The 19,971-nt window shown below is 27.0% G+C and overlaps 1 protein-coding gene across 2 annotated transcripts in view; it reads left to right on the top strand.

The window, feature by feature from the left end:
- Window positions 1-13,336, top strand: part of LOC112595062 (cAMP-dependent protein kinase type I regulatory subunit) — a 73,147-nt gene extending 59,811 nt beyond the window's left edge. Inside the window, exons 5-7 of one of the 2 annotated variants that reach the window (XM_025340149.1) lie at window positions 6,905-7,108; window positions 8,761-8,848; window positions 13,080-13,336. In XM_025340149.1, coding sequence (XP_025195934.1) covers window positions 6,905-7,108; window positions 8,761-8,848; window positions 13,080-13,164 — 377 coding nt within the window. In that variant the 3' untranslated portion in view covers window positions 13,165-13,336. The remainder of the gene's footprint in view (window positions 1-6,904; window positions 7,109-8,760; window positions 8,849-13,079) is intronic. The other variant, XM_025340150.1, reaches the window with a different exon arrangement.
- The last annotated feature ends 6,635 nt before the right edge of the window (window positions 13,337-19,971 follow it).

Below are 19,971 nucleotides of genomic sequence, written 5' to 3'. Positions count from 1 at the left end.
AAAAGTTAATGTTCAAAATTTATATTTCAACAAAAATATTAAAAAACGGAAATGAAAGCATCTAATAGTGCGTTGAATGCCATTTTAAAATCAAGAGACAAAAAGGAGAATTAATTTAAGGCAGATATGTTAGCTTAAATATTAAAAATTTTGATCGATGGATGAAAATTTTTGGTTATCCATTTTTGTAGATTATCCGTAAATTCAACTCGCCTTATGTAGAAGTAAAGAAGTGAAGATAATTGTATTATGTCTAGCACGCAACAAACAGTTGACGTTCAAGTTGGGTTTTATCTCTGACGAGCCGAAAATCTTCTGAGAACTGATCAGATGACCGTTTGAGTTCATTATATCAAAACAACAAGAGTTTGGCTTACTTTTTAGTAGAATAAATTAATTTTAGTGAATAAGAATTATTAAATTGTTGTTTACCAAATGATATAATTTAAAATTAGATGGAACAGTCTCATCGTAATACATTTAAATATTATCTACTTTGAATTTGCCTTGAGATATTCTATCAGTCTCTGTTGAAGAAATAAATCCCACAACACATTCGATAAAATATCACATTGAATACATAACAATCACGTTCAAATGTTTCTCGCAGAACTTGAGTGGTATTAGAGAGGTAATAAACTGAAGAATTTTTGTTTTCGAGTCTGGTAAATTTTAATTTTAAAACTTTCACTTTTTAGCATTCTCCGCTTTGAACTCCCTAACTTGTTCTGAAACTTTTTTTCATTTTTTTTTCTAAAGTTTTCAATTTTAAAGTCTGCGAGTCAGTACTCGGTTTTGAAGGACATTAATATTTTCATTAGGTTGTCATTTGATGTACCAAATGCAAATCTACTTACGCCAGTCTTCGTATAGTTTTTATACCAGCATTATGTTTAGGACATTGATAAGCATAGCAGATTAAAAAAAGGGGAGAAATAAATCAAGAAAAAAATAATGTTGATTTACTGCATTATGTGTTACTTATTTTAATTGAACAATATTTTTGGATAGAAGAAAAAATTATAATTATCCTAGCTGAGATAAACAAATTAAAAAAAATTGAGTTAAGTTACGTCACGAATTACTTTTTTAAATAATTTCTATCTTTCTGAATATTTTTTTTTCTAATATAAAGTATACATTTTAAGTACATCTTGTTTTTTTACAATTCATTAATTAGCAAATAATAATAGTAATACAATTAGAAATATTATTTGTTAAATACTTAATTGTTACCTATCGAAACACTGAATGCTTTATTTCTAGATTTTAATAGAGATCAAATTGATATATAAAACGCATCTTACATATCTATAGAAAATAACATATTACCCATCTTTTCTGCATTTAAAGAGATTGTTCTATAATCTCATATAAAATTAACTAACCAATAAGTTATGATAACTTAAATAATTAATAACTCATATTATAAAGTTCAACCATCGTATTTTTTTTTACTATGTGTTTTAGTAAATTATTCTTATACGTATTATTTTTACCATTTATTTACTTTAATATGATTTGCTGATTATAGTTTGAATAGATTGTAAAAAATAATTTAAAATTTAAAACTATAAATTATTTTTAACTAAAAGTCATTTTTTTTTTTTTAACTTTTTTACATGTTAAAAAATAAAATTACCATTTAGTTTTGAAGTTTACGTACTCTACGAATTTAAATATTAATTGGCTTTTTCAGCCTTACTATATAGATTTATCTTGTAGAACATAAAAAAGGTGGTAATTTTTACAGAATTTTTTTTGGTGTATTAGATAAATTAATATTTATTAAATATTATAACGTGATAAGATTACTTATTTTAAAAGAAGACGCTATATGATTTTACATGTTTTATGATTGATGGAAAATAGTTTGATTTTTATCAAAATATGAAGTTGAAAGAAACTCTCAAACGAGTATAGACATATTATGGAAGTTTACCATTATATAAACTGTGTAGTGCCTAATAATTTGTTTAACTCTGGTTTTTCCTTTATCCATTATAAATACTAATTTTGTTTGTTCACGTATTGTAAACATTGTTAGAATTTTTTCAACACATCATATATAATTTAAAGGATTTTAAAAAAAATCGAATTTATTTAAAAAGAATATCTAAATAAATATTTTATTTGTTTCACAATCACGTATTCAATAAACACGTCTATTGAAGCCCCATATAAAAGTAATAGTCGATTATAATAATCATTGAAAATAATAAGAATTTAAACATTAATATTTAACATACTTATTTACAAAAAATTTGATCAAATAATCATTTAAAAAGTTTCAATTAATTATATTATCAAGTTATGTATTATTTTATTGAATAATAAACAATATTTATTTTATTTTTTTGAGATTATAATTTATTAGAAATTACATTATTTTTACTAAGTGCAAAAATATTATAGTTTTTGATTTTAACAATTATAACTCAAATTTCAAATAAAATAAAAAACTTTGAAAAAGTTCTTGCCAAGTACATAATACATAATAAAATTGTACAAATATATTTTTATATAGATTATAAAAAAAACTAGAGCTTATCTGTCAAATGTATTAAATAAAGTATTAAACTTACTAAATGTTTTATGAAACTTGACCGAACATATAAATGGCTGGCTAATATGCCATATAATTGACGATTTTTTTTAAATGCCAACAGTCAACGATAAAAATGAAAATGGTATTGCCAAAAGTGCTGTTATATTTTTTTTTTTACATTTTAAATGTCAAGATTATTATTACTGGCTTGTTAAAACCTTGATCCAGATTTGTTCACTTAGTATTGATTAAAATCAATTGTATTTTTAACCCTCATTAATGATAGTGGGAAATTTACCTTTCATTTACACAGTATTAAAAAAAGGATGGGTAGAATGTAATTAAAGAGTATCGTATCCCGAATGTTCTACATTTAAAAAATAGATCTATTCATCTTTGTTAAAGAGTAAAGACTAATGACCACGACGAATAAAAAAAAAGAGAAAAACATAATTATAATGGTTTACTCCGGAAAATAAATATTAAAAACGGAACCATTCGCGCGTCTTTTAGATATTTTTTTCGTTCGTGGTAGGCAAAAACAACAAAACCTTGTGTATACAATGAAAATAATTATTTTAATTCCGTAGAACAATATGATGTAGTTTGCGCATAAAACACCTTTTATGATTAATGATTTTGTATAATGATAAAAAATAGCAAGAATCTAATAGATATATGAAAACAAATCCCAAACATACTTAGTATACGTGTAAAATACTTTTTTTATTATTATGAACACTTTGCTTAAAAATTGTTATCAACAACTAAGTTTTTAAATCATTAAAAAAATAAATATATATATATATATTTTTTTTTACATTGTATCTACTAGTTTTTCACACATGCTTTACTTTGTATATTAAATGTACGCTCTTAAACAAAGATAAAGTTGATTAATCGTTTTTACAAATTTGAAACTTAAATTTAATATTAAATTACCAAATTATAACGCATATTATGCTTATGAATGGATAGTTATATTACTCGTAAATATCAGATATTAATTTATTTACAATGTTAAACAACATTTTAAAATAAGTAGTACTAAGATTTAGGTAAACAAAATCATTTTCAACATATTTCCATCACAAACTACATAATTTATTCATTAATATTATTTAAATTGTATTATTCTAAATGTGTGTTATATCTTTATAATTATGTACCTGTACAATACAATGTATCATAATGATACAAGTTTTTTTTTTTTAAATCTAATTTTATTTTTTATTCCTGCTATAAATCTTATCAGTACTATTTGATAGTGTAAGTAAATGAAATAATAATTTATAAAAATTAACCATTTTATACCCTTATCTTTTGACTGTTATGCTTGATAGATAATTACTTGCATTTATTTTTAAAGAAATACATAATTTCGCTCATACACATTTTTGAGTTTTTAAGCATGTTCCGACCATACACCGATTCGCTTTGATATTTCAATTTATACACAATATCAGGTTCGGAAATCTGTGAAAGATCCTTGAGGGAAAATTCAAAACATACAATTATTATATAAATCTAATTTATAATTAATGGCTGTTAATGCTCCGTCGTTTGAATCAAAACTCGTGATTATTGATTTATTTAGCACTTCAATAATATCAATTATGGTTTTCTATTTACCAACCACATAGCCCAATAATAATATAGTTTAATTTTAGGTCAGTTAGTGTTTATACATACTGTACATACTCCAGCTAGTATTTAGCTTATGTTATTTTTTCTAAACTCCGCCGAAGTGACCATATTTATTGAAATGTTTCAAGTTTATTATCGAAATAAATAAAAATGTTTGTGTATAACCTACTCACAAACAATGTTATCGTCTTATATATTTCTTGATATTGGTATCCATCATGTTAAAAAAATCTGTTATTAATCTGCGCTGGTTTTTTTTTTTTTTTTTTTTTTCTTAATAATCAAAAATCTATACTAAGTTTATGGTGTTCTTTATAATCTTCGAAAATATGTTTAAATGCGTAATATCTTTAATTACGAGTTAATGAAATGTGTAAAAATTAAAGGTTTTTCCGCTATTATTATCTTTTTGATTTTTATAAAATTAGTTTTAATCAAAATATTGTCTGTTCTTCGGTAATAATTAGGTACTTCTAGACTTAGATTTTATTTTAAACGAATTTACTGAATATTTTTTTTTCACAGACCGCATGCAATGTACTAAAAACAACAACAATTTAGATTCACCGTTTAATTTGTAGATATTTATAAAAATATACAATACTCGTAATATAAACTACGGAGAAGCGCGTGAAAAATTTATTAAACTTTTAGTTGTATGTAGAAACTATATAAACCCGAGAGTTTTATTAACTTTAGTTGATATTACCTACGGGGAAACTAAATAAGAGATGTTAAATCTAGCTAGTTTTATACGGGTCCTGAACGTGATCTTTATTTCAAAATGCGGTTATTGAAACGTTGGTGGATTTGTCTGAACAAAATTAAACCATAGTCAAAATTGCTATAAAGAATTCTTGAAAATTGTTAATGAGGTATTTTAGCGTTGAAAGTTTCGTGCATTAGAATTTTTTTTTTTTTTTAACATATAACATATTAGCTAACACGAAAAAAAAATAACCAAATTATAATTTTTCAAATACAACTTACTAAATAAACTTCATTTACAAACATGTAAATAAAAATAAAAACTACGTACAATTTGTGAATATTTTTACTACTGAAATCCGTCAAAAACATATTTCATGTATCGCACAGTCGTTGAAAACGTTTAATTTGTACTTTTTTGCCCATCTCCTCAGAAGTCACTCTCCGTATAATTTTTTTTAATTATATTATACTGTCAGTCAACGTCGATATTTACCAACAGTAATTATTACTGTTATCTGATTAAACTCTGTTCATTCAAAATTACACTGAAAGCGAAATGCCTGTGCGATATGGGCATAATACATCGGTAATGTGTGTAGATGGTTGATAACTATCAACATAGTACGACAGGGCGCTTTGAAAATATATTAAAATACGTCTATATATATAGCCGTTTCAGCACTTTATTCGAACCATTAATTACTATTCCATTAATAATATGCGTATGCATATATCTATCTATATTGCTTACGGGTGTGCGGTCGACGATGGACGCTTTATGCGGGAAAAATACTTTTTGGTAGGCAATTTTATTTAGTTTACAATCACTAATAAAAACTACCAAATAATTTTTTTAAATAATTAAGAAAAAAAGTAAAAAAAAATCAAAAATAATTACACATCACAAGTATTTGTCAAAGTCGATTTTTTTTTTTTTTATTATTATTATTTAAAATTGAACAACTGTAAAAACTTGAATTTATTACCAAATTTTCCCATTAGTGCCCATTTCTCATATGTATATTGAATATTTTCTAAATAATTTTGACTCTTTTTGAGATATTAATAAGTATCTTAAATTTTAAATTCTTATGAACTTATATTGATAACATTTTATTTCCAAATCAAAAAGCTTAGATAATTTAATACATTTATAGATAATTCTTTTTATAAGTCATTTTTACAACAGAACCAAATATTAAAAATAGGTACACTTATCCACAATTATTTTTAATAAGAATTATAAACTCTAATTTAGACGAAACTTATTTAAGCTTAACGTAAAATAACGATATCTCCTCAAACTTGTTTTTGTTATTTTACTGTTATTTGACAAATATTAACTGCTGAAATTTGAAATTTTCACCAATTGTTTATATTAATGTTTTCTTTGTACGCAATACTTTTATATTCATTTAATCCGATTTTAAGCTATTTATACTACAGATATTCGTATTTACACAATTCTATTGTACGTCACGCGTTGAAATAGACTTATCAGTTAATATTCATGATATACGATGTCAAAAATTAGTTCAATCTACCATATTACTTTTAGTAAAAAAATAAATTACTGACAATAATATAAATGAATATGAATATTTCTTAAAAATAGAGGTGTACAGTAGTATACTTTAAATATCGTGTTGCATCAAAATTAACACAATATTTTCTTATTGGATTTAATTTAAAACGTCCCTTAAAATAATCTACTCAAAAACGAGATACATTTACACTTGAAATCACCTATACAGCTAAACAACTTTCCTGTTTTTTTTTTTTTGTTTTTTTTTAATTGTGTTTACACTATTCTAATAATAAATACAAAAACTCTAATATTCTAATTATTAAATTTAATGTCATGATAACCGTAATATAGAAAATTATGTTATTTTTTATTAAGAGTTGATAAAAAAATGTAATTAATTTCTATTTACTTGTTTTTAAATTAATCTATTGATAAATCTTACACCTGTATGTGTATGTGTGTGTTTGCAGAAAGTCTAGACAAATGGGAGAGACTGACCGTAGCGGATGCCTTAGAACCCGTATCATTCGATGACGGTGAAACAATTGTCAGACAAGGCGAACAAGGAGACGATTTTTATATAATCGTTGAAGGTACGGCGCTCGTCCTGCAGCAGAGGGTCGAAGGAGAGAGTATGATCGAAGTCGGCAGACTCGCGCCGTCTGACTATTTTGGTATGTATATTTTCCTCCTATATTTTATTTATATTGTATACTCTGTAAATATATACATATATACTATGAGTATAAAAATGTATAGGTACTTGCGACGATAACGCACTCGAGTTAACGAGACCGCCAGCGGTTTACGTTTTGCGAGAAGCGAAACTCGAACGATGAAGTAAAAGGACCGAGAGTGGTTAGAAATAAAATTATTGACTCCACTCTAGTCTTTCCTCTAACCCCACTCTTCTCCACGCTTTTTATATTTTTTACCCAACCGCACACATACTTCTTGCCCACTCAGATATAATGCACCGGTATGGACGTGCATACACGTGCAATATTTATACGTATATGCAAAAGTGACCTGCAAAAGTTGTATAATAATAATAAGTCTATCGTTACTCCTGAGGATCCCAATAGATTCCACGGCATTTGATGCCGTCGATAAATTATAATTTATATTAAGGATCACATTGGTGTTGATTATGCTCGAAATGTATTTTTGTTAATGTAATATGTATTGTACCATTATTTATAAATATTAAATAATGTAATACTATTTATATAATCAATAATTGTGCTAAAAACTGGGTGCAATGAAAATAATAATTCTAAGCTAATCCACCCTATTTACATAGTGATTCAATGAGTACGATCTAATAATATTACGTGAACGTTGACAGTCCACGCATAGTCATACACCAGGGCGATTGTTGACATTTACAATTATTAGTGTTTGGTAAATTTTGATTTCACTTGAAACGCGATACTATAAGTTGATATTTTCAATAGTTTTAAATATTAATACGTTATCGTTCTATAGCAATATTTCGTGGTGGTCGAGGGTCTATATGTCATTGAAAGAAAAAAATGTGACACGAAAAAAAAAAGCAGTTACAAGAACTGTGGGATACTTTGCTGCTATAATTTCACGACAACTTACTGTGTTGTAGTAAATAAATAAAAAATAATTACGACATAATAAATTTACTATTATATAAAACTATTTATTTATCTATGTTCGATTATTTAGTCTATTCTATCTATATATTATATTTGTATCTCTAATTATTATTTATGACCCAAAATTATTGGTAAATGTCAACACTCACGGTCTGACATCTTATTGCATATATGTATATACGCGTGTACGTCATCTACGAATCCAATAAATTTGAAACTCTTGTCACGCACACACCGGATTATCGAGAGTTTTCGTCGGTATCCGGCTAAGCGTACGTACAAATGCTGATCTCCATCCGCCCAAAGTTCTACGGTTACGGTGAAATGTTACGAAATCATCCGAAAAACCTTTCGCCGTCTGCGTCAATTGAAACTCGGACCCGGCCGTGATGAAAAATTGCTCTCGTTACAAATTATTGCCTATTGCCCGTAACATCTCCCATCCTTTGTATACGGCCGCCACGGATATTTACGACGCGTCTAATGCATTCAATTTGTATACTTCCCAAACGATTGTCGAATTATTGTCCACCGGAGACTCGGCTCGATCGGACCTTAAGCGCCCGATATCGATTGCAGTTGTAAAAACGCTGTTTATTCGTGTCATTGATTGAAATGCGCGCAACAACATCTTTAACGCCGCTGACTAATTGATCGACGTCACTAATAATTACAATATCCTAAAAATTCTGTTACAGGCGAAATTGCACTGTTACTAGACCGTCCAAGAGCAGCAACTGTCATCGCCAATGGTCCGCTGAAGTGTGTGAAACTCGATCGGGCTAGGTAATGTATAATAATACTATGTAATTTATCCTCTCCGGTAAAATCCATTAATTCCGTTTGCCGGATATCAGAGAGCTATTAAAAGCCCCCTTGTGTGTTATACGTAGTGCGCCACAGAACTCTTTAAAAGCTTAAAAGTCTGTCTGGACATTGATCTCCGAAAGATATGATATTGAGTACTGAGTAGCTTCCAGACAACGTTGTGCGTTTGAGTCGTTTGAAATAATAATATAATATAAAAGACCGTATTTTACGATATGACTTACAATGTTTCAATTTTTTGAATTGTATATTATACTCAATGTAGGTACGTAGTTTATAATGTATGTAATTGGACGAAAGTTCTATGTGTTGAGCAAATTATTATTTAAAATATTTATTTATACATTTATCGTCTTAATGATTGATTTTAATACTCTTTTGAGTCTTAAATATTTTAAAATAAAAACTCTTTTGAACATGGTGTAAATCAAGTCAAATAATTTTTAAAAAGTAGTAAAAAAATAAATTTCAGTCTAAATTACTTTTATTTTATTTTTACTTAACACTAAATAATTGAATAGATTTGGGTCAGTTAATTTTAAATTAATAAGTCGATATTGTTATTTTTATTTTTTTATTTATAATATTTTAACTTCCTTGTATGGTTTTGTAGATTTACAACACATAATCGCATTTTTCCTTGCTCAGTGTTTAGTGACAGTATTCACTCAATAATTCGTTTACTTATAAACCTCTATTGAAAAAATAAACTAATACAATTTACAAAAACCATAATATGTACAGGTTTCCTTGAATTATACTTTACTAAAAGCTTTTTACTACAAAAAAGAATATAATCTTGTCTCTGAGAATTATTTAGGTTTTTTTCCATTGTGAACATTTCCTGTAGTTCAGTTTAAGGATTTTAACCATACAAAACGATTTATATTCCATTCTCTTAAAATATATTTTGTTCGAAAGTTCAATGTAATCCATTGCGTGTTTATATAAGTCAACGTAATTTAGATTTGATTCTTCTTTTGTAATTTTCAACTTTATGTTGAATAGTATACTTCTTAACATACTTTTATATATATACCATGTATGTTTTGAGAAAATACGACAACCTAAAATTATGGGTATATTTTATATGAGATTTGGTAATCGCCACTTAGATCCACACCATTTGTTGAAATTATTTTTTAGTCAATGTCATGAACAAAGCGCGAAATGATAAAATGGTTCTATGGATGACTTTTCACATTTTTACCTTCCATAGTTTTATTGGGGTCACAAATACCATCAATCCAATTACTAACAGAAAACTATAATGTACCGATGAATATTAAATAGTACGTCAAGCAATTAAATGGTAATATCGTGATTAAAATTGTATGTACCTTAGCCCTTATTGTACAAAAAGAATGCACTAAGGGTTGAAGTAATATTTAATGATATTATCCCGGGACAACTCTGCATGCGGTTCGACGCGGTACTTACGCGTTAAAAAATTGTTTTAAAAAAACCTCGTGGGGTTAAAAATTTAAATGTGATCTGTGATAGAATTCGCGTACCCCTCTCCTGGGACATCGTATAGCACATTATATTATTTAAGATAACTCCAACAATAGATTTATATACTAAATCTTTTGTGATATAACATAGATTTAGAGCTATATATTTTATGGTATGAATACTGCATTATCACTTTTCTAATTTTAAATTTAACTTTAAACGAATTCAAAACCTTGAGTTTAACATAATATTTATTTGTTACACTCAGGCAATTTCTTTAACTTCAAAGTAAAAGTTTTGTTTTGCCATCTTGTGGGGTATAGACATATTTCACTTTTAATATGGAAAACTTTTTTATTGCCTTATTCACTTAAAACCACATGCCGTCTCAATTAAATGTTTACAGTTTTGTTATTTTTGCATTTCTCTTAAATATTTTAATATAATTTAATGGTACTTAATCATATATCATGTTAATATAATACAATTTTACATAATTTTTAGTTTATTTTATTTTATTTGCACGGCGTGTAATCAATTCAATATGCGGCCATTCGTAGAATTTTCCTTAATTCATCAGTTAGTAAATACAGTATAGTTATTTATTCTATAAATACAAATAATAATAATATGATGTGTATGATGTATTTGCATTGTAAAAATAATCTGTAATATGCTCTGGTATTTATTATTAACGAGTTTAATAACATCCCCTAGTTGCAATTATTTATTATGTGTAAATATAATATACATTTCTAGTTCAAAAAATAAAATCGATTTTTGATTCTTCAATTTAAATTGCTTTTATTAAAATCTAAAATTGTCGAATTTCCATTGTTTTGTATGCTTTTAGTACCACTATTTTCTCTTTAAATGTTTATCTATTTATATTTGATATTTAAAGCTGAATTTTTAATTGAAAGAGCAATAAACTATGCATAAATTATAAATCGAGTATAGTATAATTATATATTTAATGAATATATTTTGACAAATTTAAATATTTTTAACGATTAAAAATGTTTTGAAAATATTATTTTTATATTCTATAAAATAAGATACACTTTATAGTACTTTCTAAAAATATATTTTGTTATTTTTCCTTTAATATCTTTAATTTTAATTAATTATAACCGCTTTAGACTAACATTCATTTATTGAAAATAGGTACTTTTGCATACGGATAAAATAAAATGAATAAATTCGCTACAAGTTTCCTGTCTAAACAACGTATTTAAACATCTATGACTTAATTAATGCGTATATATTTCATAAGTAATATACAATACGATATAAATAATCTAATGCACTCCACTGCCAGTTACTTTCGCGTATTAAATAATAATTTATTTAATTAAGCAGTTTACCTTATCTATGCACACAGAATATTTATTGTTTTTCCTTGCTGGAAAAACTTTACCTGTACGCTATTTACCCTATCTACCGAGTGCCAGTAAGTAAAATCTGTAAACGACCTGACGCTTACAAAAATCCGGAAGTGAATTCATTAATTAAAACTGATTTTCCAAGTAGAAAATTGTACAATATGTACCGAGAACACGGAAAACAACGCAGTAAAATGTTGACATTCTTCAAAAAATGTTTTAGAATTTTTACTGCAACTATGAAAAACGATTTATAATATTAAAATTGTGTACGTGTCATATTACATATATCCACTAACTGTAAGTTTCAAATTTCTGTATATGAACAATATGTAATATAATACGTAATATATAATAGTATGTAAAAAAATTGTCGAAAAATTACTAAACAAACATAAATAGTATTATAGTTCTGTCACTGGTAAAATTAATTTCTATAACGATACTTAAAATAATTACTTATAATGCATATAAATAAAGTATTTATTTAATCTATATTTTACTTTTGGTGGAAATTATTTATACTTTACATTTCAAGTTTTTCCAATTATTATTTGAAATTTTATCAAATAATTGGTTAGGTATTACCACGACTAACTCAACTGTATATTCAGTTCAATTATCACACTTTATTGTTATTTGATATAAATCCTACCCATTAAAATCACCTAAATGCTTGATAATGTATCATGAAAATATAACGTTTCCCCTAAACAAATAGACTTGGTGCTTAAAAAGACAAGCCAGGCGAGTCTTTAAGATATAATAGAACAAACATTAGTGTATTGAATTTCACTTGTGATAACAGTCAGTAACAAAAATTTGCCATCTAATCGATCGATCACAATAAAAACTTCTCTCAAATTAATAACTAAACTACACTTTTTTCATATTTCTATTACAATATATCAATTTACTGACTTGTTTTCCTAAAAATACTTAATGTTTCATTCAATTTTCAACAGTCATGATAAAAAAACAATATCTTTAACGCCTACAATTTGCATTTATTGTAGAATATTTAACTCAATTATGAACTAAAAAGTATATTTCTCATATATTTTTCTGCATTATGATTTATAAGTAATGAAAAAAAAAAACAATTTCATTATAATTATAAAGGTTATACTATGATCAATGTTTTAAAAATGTTTGTAAAAAACGACGACAAAAATGAAGAAAAACTTGGCTTCTAAAGTATCCTTGGTGAAAAATATATAATATCATAGTAAAATGACTTATTATTATTATTATAATACGTACGTATGTATTGTGATAGACGTGGAATTGTCACCAAATACGTACGAAATTAAATTCTTAAATTAAACGTATTCTCACTTTTTTTTCAGGTTTGAAAGAGTGTTGGGTCCATGTGCTGACATATTAAAAAGGAACATCACACAATATAACAGCTTCGTATCCTTATCCGTATAGGATTTATATACAACGAACAATAATATTATTATTTGTTTTCATTTTCAGAACTATTACTTATTGGTTATTATTTTATTATTATAAATTTTCGTTACAGTGTTGTATACTATTAGGCAATTATAATTAAATCAAATTTCGTAATTATAATTTTTTTTTTTTTTTTTTTTGTTAACGCGCTATTATTATTATTATTATTATTATTATTACTACTATTATTATGTGGATAAAAATTGTAAAAAAAAAAAAAAAAAAAAAAAATGATACTTACTATTTCAATAATATAAATATTATTGTTACAAATCATTTTAAAACTAACATTCACGAAACGTTGTCAGTCAAAAACGAGATAGTAAGTCGTATGTAGCTCTTTTTGTTTTTCGTTTTCTTCCTTTATGTTTAACTAATTGATCGACTCAACTGACTTAAAACTACAAAAATATGTCCTGTTCATATTATATTTAATTACAATTATTATTATATTATATTATACGCTACTACCGCATATTATTTTTACTGCGTTTTCTCCACTACCATAGTCAACGGTCGGTTAAAGGGTTAACAGTTTTACATTATTCAATATTTATATATATTTTTTGTATTCAATAACGCTGTTGACGTTTTGCATTTAAATGTGTTGTATACAACAAAAATTATTCAACTACGTAACGTATTATACCACTAAATAGTTTAGAGATGATTTTAATTGTATTATGTATGTAATATGTTTAATTTTTTTTTTCCGTTTTATGAAACCAAAAGATGTGTGCCGATATTTTAATTGTTTCGAAAAGTAATATTATGTATTTTATACACCTATATAAGAGTCAAGCACTTTGAAGAGTCGATTAAAATAAAAAAAGTCAAAAAATATTTGTTTCCGACCATGATAGATTGTTTTTTTTTTTGCCTTTCACAGAAATGCGTGTGAGAACGTGTTTTTATTTGCACGTACAAAAACAAGAAATATACAAAGACCCTAATCAAGAATGTGACGCGGAGTTCAGGGGTCGAATGCTGTCAAACAAATGTCTATGTAGCGTATAATATAAATAAACAACTTAGTGTCTTCCAGAAATCTTTATAAATGTTTGTATCCTATACGAATAGGTAATCAAACACGCGTTTTCCTCCTTTACAAAACCCGGTGACGACACATGGTCTGAAGGATCATAATAAATCTAGTATGTCTGATAAAACTTACAACACGAGATTGTATTTTGACAGGACATCGTTATAACGAAGAGAAATTAAGGTTATAGGATATGAAGTTTTAACATCGTATCAAATTATAACGAGTTACTATATGAATCGTATGATTTGCGTAATTTTACCTAATAAGCATTGTCATCGGTCATGATTGAAAAAAACAAAACTTAATAAAATCTTTTGATTTTCTACTCAATGCGTGTAACACGATGAATTAATTGCAATTCAGCACATACATTTCTTTACGCGGTAGATTTTAGATGAAGAACGATAAAACTAATTTTTTATTTTTGATATTACAGAACCAAAACCGCGATCACACGAAGAAACACGCGATTCTGAAAAAAATCTTTATACCGTCAGGTTTTGTCGTGGTATAACAGTGTGATTTAAATAACAGAAGGGTTGTTGCAGGCGGCTCTCATAAGTGAATACATTAAAGAAAATTAAAAACTAGCAAAGAATAAAAACAATTTATATTTAAGGTAAACTGTATTTACCAAGTATAAGTTTAACCGTAAATCTCAATAATAATTATTTTTTTCTATTTCTATCAGTAGAGTAGATATGTATACATTATAAAATAACCACACTACGCTGAAAGTAGAACAGAATACTAATGGTAATCATTGACTATAAAATAAGATAATCTACGATTTAGTGATTATCATTTACACGTTTGTAATACATTATAATTTATAATATTGTACACATTATATTTATAAAACATAACATTTTTACATTTATTTCCGCAATAATTTTACATTAAATACTCAATTCAGTATAATTTTAACAAAAATATTTTTAAAGTAAATTTTTTTTATTTAGTATTTTTGCTATAAAATATTTAAGGGGATTCTAAAAATTAGGAAAACTTGAACTTCTACACTTCAGACATAATAATAAATAATCGTAAATATTAAAAAAATCAATTCATAATGATATACTAAAAATAATATAATATAGTATTCACTAATAATATTATCATAAACAGACGAGTAACAGTAAAAACCGTATAATTATGTTTAAAATAGAAAAAAACAATATATGTATAACGTTTCAATATAAAACTCATAAAAAAGTAACTTAGTAAAATATTCTTCTTTTCTATACCCACCAACGTTAATTTAACAAAGATTTTGACATAAAAATTACTTATCATTTATTTAAATTAAAATGTAACAACATATCACATGTTACAATAAGTTTGTTTAATATTATTAAATAAATGTGTTATATATGTACGAAAAATGTGATGTGTGTTATGGAGTGTAAATAATGGAGACTAAGATTTTGTTTGATAAGGAAGTTAAGGCAATTAGAAAGGAGTTAATGATAGTTATTAATTCGTCGAAAAATTTGATTATGATGTGAAGAGGCTGATCAGGTGGTACTTCGCTAAACATGATTTCGGCGTATGACGGTATTTCTTATTGATTTGAACTGGGGACTTCGTTTTTACTTCTTCGGGGTGCGAGTGGCACGGCAAATGTCGAGATGGGATGATTTTTTTACAAAAATTGTTAATACTTATTGCTATACATTTATGTTGTTTATAATTACCAACTATTTTCAGCAGATAACCAAACTTTCATTTTTATTGAATGGTTTTAAAAATACTTTACACTATTAATGAAAATGAAAATTTACTACGCAAGCCTGTGACTCGTGAAATTCGTCGATTTCAATTTAATTTAATCGACGCAATTTTGCCGTATCAATCATTTTTCTATAGATGTGCCGCCGATACCAATGGATGAATACGCTCACGCACATTCGTCGTCTCTTGGGATACTATTAATAATAAACAGGAGTGGTGAGTCACATTACGTCATCAATTTCGCATTGTTTTTTGCAATTTGTCATTTAATATAGTTCTTCTCGGTGTCGTGTTTTAAACAGTTATCCGTGAAATATTATGTATGCGTTCCAGCATGCGATCGTTGCCTGACACTGGTGTTTGTACGGCAATAAAATCGTATCATGTGTTACGGTGGTGAGATGTGATAAAAACAAAATAAAAATACCTACCCACTCAGTTACGAATATATACCTACCTAAAATATCACCAACCAGCTGAACATTTGTTTACCTTCTCAAAAAATATCGTAAAATTCAATTCAAACTCCAATCAGAGGTAGGTATCAATAAACACGCCGCCGCCAATAATATCCCAGATGTAATGACAATGATAAATACGCGATCCAAATACGTATATTATGCGCATCGCATAAAAGCGGAAATCACACCACAAAATATATCCTAAATATATATATTTAAAAGCATTTATTCAATCGTTCATAATATTATTACTCGTCAAAGGAGAGCTAAGAAGCTTTATCCCTCTCCCCTTTAAAAATGCAAAGTATTATGTATTTATTTATATAGTAGATAGTTAAGATAGTCGTCAATAGTCTTGAGATCTATACATTTAAAATATAAATAAAATTGTTAATATTATTATTAAATCTTATCTATAGTATATTATGAACTAAGATTATAATTGTATTTTTTCTAAAAAAATGCAATTTTTCCAGTTTTATAGATCCACATCTGCTTTTGTTTACACGAGTGTTTCCAGGAAATTTTCCACAAACTCGATACGAATCCAATTTACTTGAACATATGTATTTGTATTTATGTAGGTATTTATTTTTTACGTAGTGGAGGAAAATAGCACTATACAATTCAACGTATGATAAGTTAAAACTATTTTTACACCAAGTACGAGAAGTGATATTAATTTATATTGCAAAATTAATAAAATATATTATAAAATGTATCTACTAAAAAATTAAATAAATATTCCATGTAAACTAAAATTATATCACAATGTATACATTTAATATATTGTTCGCACTGTTATAATAGAACCTAATTATTCGGAAAACCAATAGACTAAATATTCGGTATATTATTATATAATATTATGTTTAGATCAATTAATAGGTAGATATACACTAAACATCATTTTCGATTAATCAGATGACACGGCATCCTGAATAGGCAATTTAGCTACACCATTGGCATTCGGCCATTTTCCAGCTGTTTCATACTACAATCACAAATTAGTGATATTAGTGAATAAGTATACAATTGAGGTAAATAACTATTCGTGTCATATTATATAATATCTATAACCACTGAATTTAATTTTAGAGTTTAAATAACTGCCAAGTATAAAATATATAATTAGCAATAATAACCTCAATTAGTAAATATTTAGAAGCTAAATTTTGTGATTACCTATAAAAAAAAAACATAATTACTTTGGAAGTCTAAGCCTGATTTTACAAACTAAATATTTACATATAATTTATAACATCGTTTTCCCGCCTCCGATTTGATCACGTCTAACGTCCCTTTCATTTTTTCATACGTTCTTTAAATTATCCCCTTTCCCGCCTGAACACTCAACAATAACCCTATGGTTTATCATATTACCCACACTATCTACAACTGCCATAAAATATCTTCACAGCCCACCTAATATTCCTTTTTGAATATTCCAATACTCATCATCCAAAATATATTCACATTTCAACAAAAAAATATTATATTGTTTTAACCATACAAATTACAAACTATATAATTTGATTTTCCAAATTAATTTAAACAAAGGTTTAATTATCAAGCAAAGTTTAAATATAAAAAAAAAAACTTTGGCTATCGACCAACTATAGCGTTCTATAATTAAGACCTCTGAATCCGTTTATCTATATCTACATGAATAAGTTATATAATTCATACTCGTATATTAAATTATGCAAAAATACCACTTAAAACAAGAAAATATTTTAACAACAGCGTTTGTATTTAAGTGGTTTATTATTACTCTTGGGACCAGAGACATTTTTGAGTGTCCTCATAATATATTTTAGACAATATCAAATACTTCTATATAAACGACTATGGCCTATTATCACAAATGCAATATTTGTGAACCATCGTTAGTACTTTTATTTTAGTAAAAATAAAACTTCTAGACAAGTGCTAGATTTTTGTGGGAGAGAGAAAGTTTATTGTTTACCAATTGTAACTTTTGGACCAAAAAAAATGATTAACCTAATGTAAAAAATAATGCAAATATGCTATAAATAAATAAGACAAAATATATCCATATATAAAGTTTTTAAAATAAGACGCATTACATGTGTTTCTTACGTGTGTCATTGATCTTCCAATCACAGAAAGCCATTTTGACCAATACAACAACTAACCAGAACCATACAAAAAAAAAAATGTATTAGGTAAAATAGTATTTTTTCCATTACTTTTAAAATTATGTTGTATAAAAAAACAATGAATACATTTTTGTTTTAAAATAAAGTTTATATATAAATCATTGTTGCAGTAAACATGAAATAGAGAAAATATGGTATGACAAATTCAAAGAAGAAAGGGGTTTACTATACTTATACTTTCAAAGAACCCAAAAGCTTCTTTTATTCCATGCACTGCGCACAACTATAGTAATGGCTTTTCGGTGAAATAATATGATAGTATTATCCCCGTACCAGCCAACCATAATTTATATTTTGTAAGTCAAAGACTGCAATTTTATTCTTGTTCTACTGGAAAATATTGACGACATTGTTCTTCTGAAGTCCGTTGGTTTTGAATCAGTTGATACGAATGGAAAATGCGTGTAGGCGTTTTAAAGACGCTCTTAAATTTATGTTAACATCACGCCTCCCAATTATTATTCTCGACTATGGTCTCGCAAATCTCGAGGACGGACCCACAGTCGTTTGACTCTGGTAATAACACATTGTGCAGAGAACGAAAGCGCCGAGTAGAGTCAAACATTTATCGTTGCGTTCCTCCCGCCGCGGCACCGGAAGCATTTCCTGAACACAGGAGTGTACGCACGGGAACCGCCGAAACACACGCCGCGTGCAAAATAAATAGATACGAACTGCATAATTACGAGGACACACAAAAGGATTCGCATTTACAATATGACGCGCACGTCGTACACCATATACCGCTCTATATATACCGTACCGACTGCGCGCTGCAGGAATATTTTAGCGGGCGCCTCTATTCATCAACGGCGTATTATAATATTCATCACACTCGTGTATGCGTATAATATACTTCGCAGGACGTTTGTACTGCTGCCGCCACGGAACTTCACTCGTTAACCGATGATTTCAGTGCTGGGTGTATACGCCTAAACCGACATTACACCGTAACTGTCGGCCATAACCCGTGATTACGACTAATAAAACGGATATATGTTGTATTATTTTGTACGGTGCATTGTACGCGTGCACGACGCTAACGGCTTGTCTAAAATTAAATCTCTACAACAACTTATATTTATACACTTAATATTTTTAAATGGCTATAGTAAAATTATTTATCAGTAACTTTGTATTACAAGTTCAATTTTTTTTTTCACGGTGAAATAATTTTAATTGATATTTATCAAAAAAAATTTTTAAAAAATGTGAAAAAAAGTCAAAATATTTTCAAAATCATACCATGTAAACAAAATACTATTACAAAAATTTGGTGAAAATTTTAAGTGGTATTTTATAAATAATATGATAGATTAATTCTCTTGCGTAAAAACTCCTGTTTTTTCTTTAATTT

The sequence above is a fragment of the Melanaphis sacchari genome, unplaced genomic scaffold, assembly GCF_002803265.2.
Source record: "Melanaphis sacchari strain LSU unplaced genomic scaffold, SCAv2.0 Contig24_pilon_pilon, whole genome shotgun sequence".
NCBI classification, from domain to species: Eukaryota; Metazoa; Arthropoda; class Insecta; order Hemiptera; family Aphididae; genus Melanaphis; species Melanaphis sacchari.
This window is presented reverse-complemented; position numbering and strand designations above follow the sequence as displayed.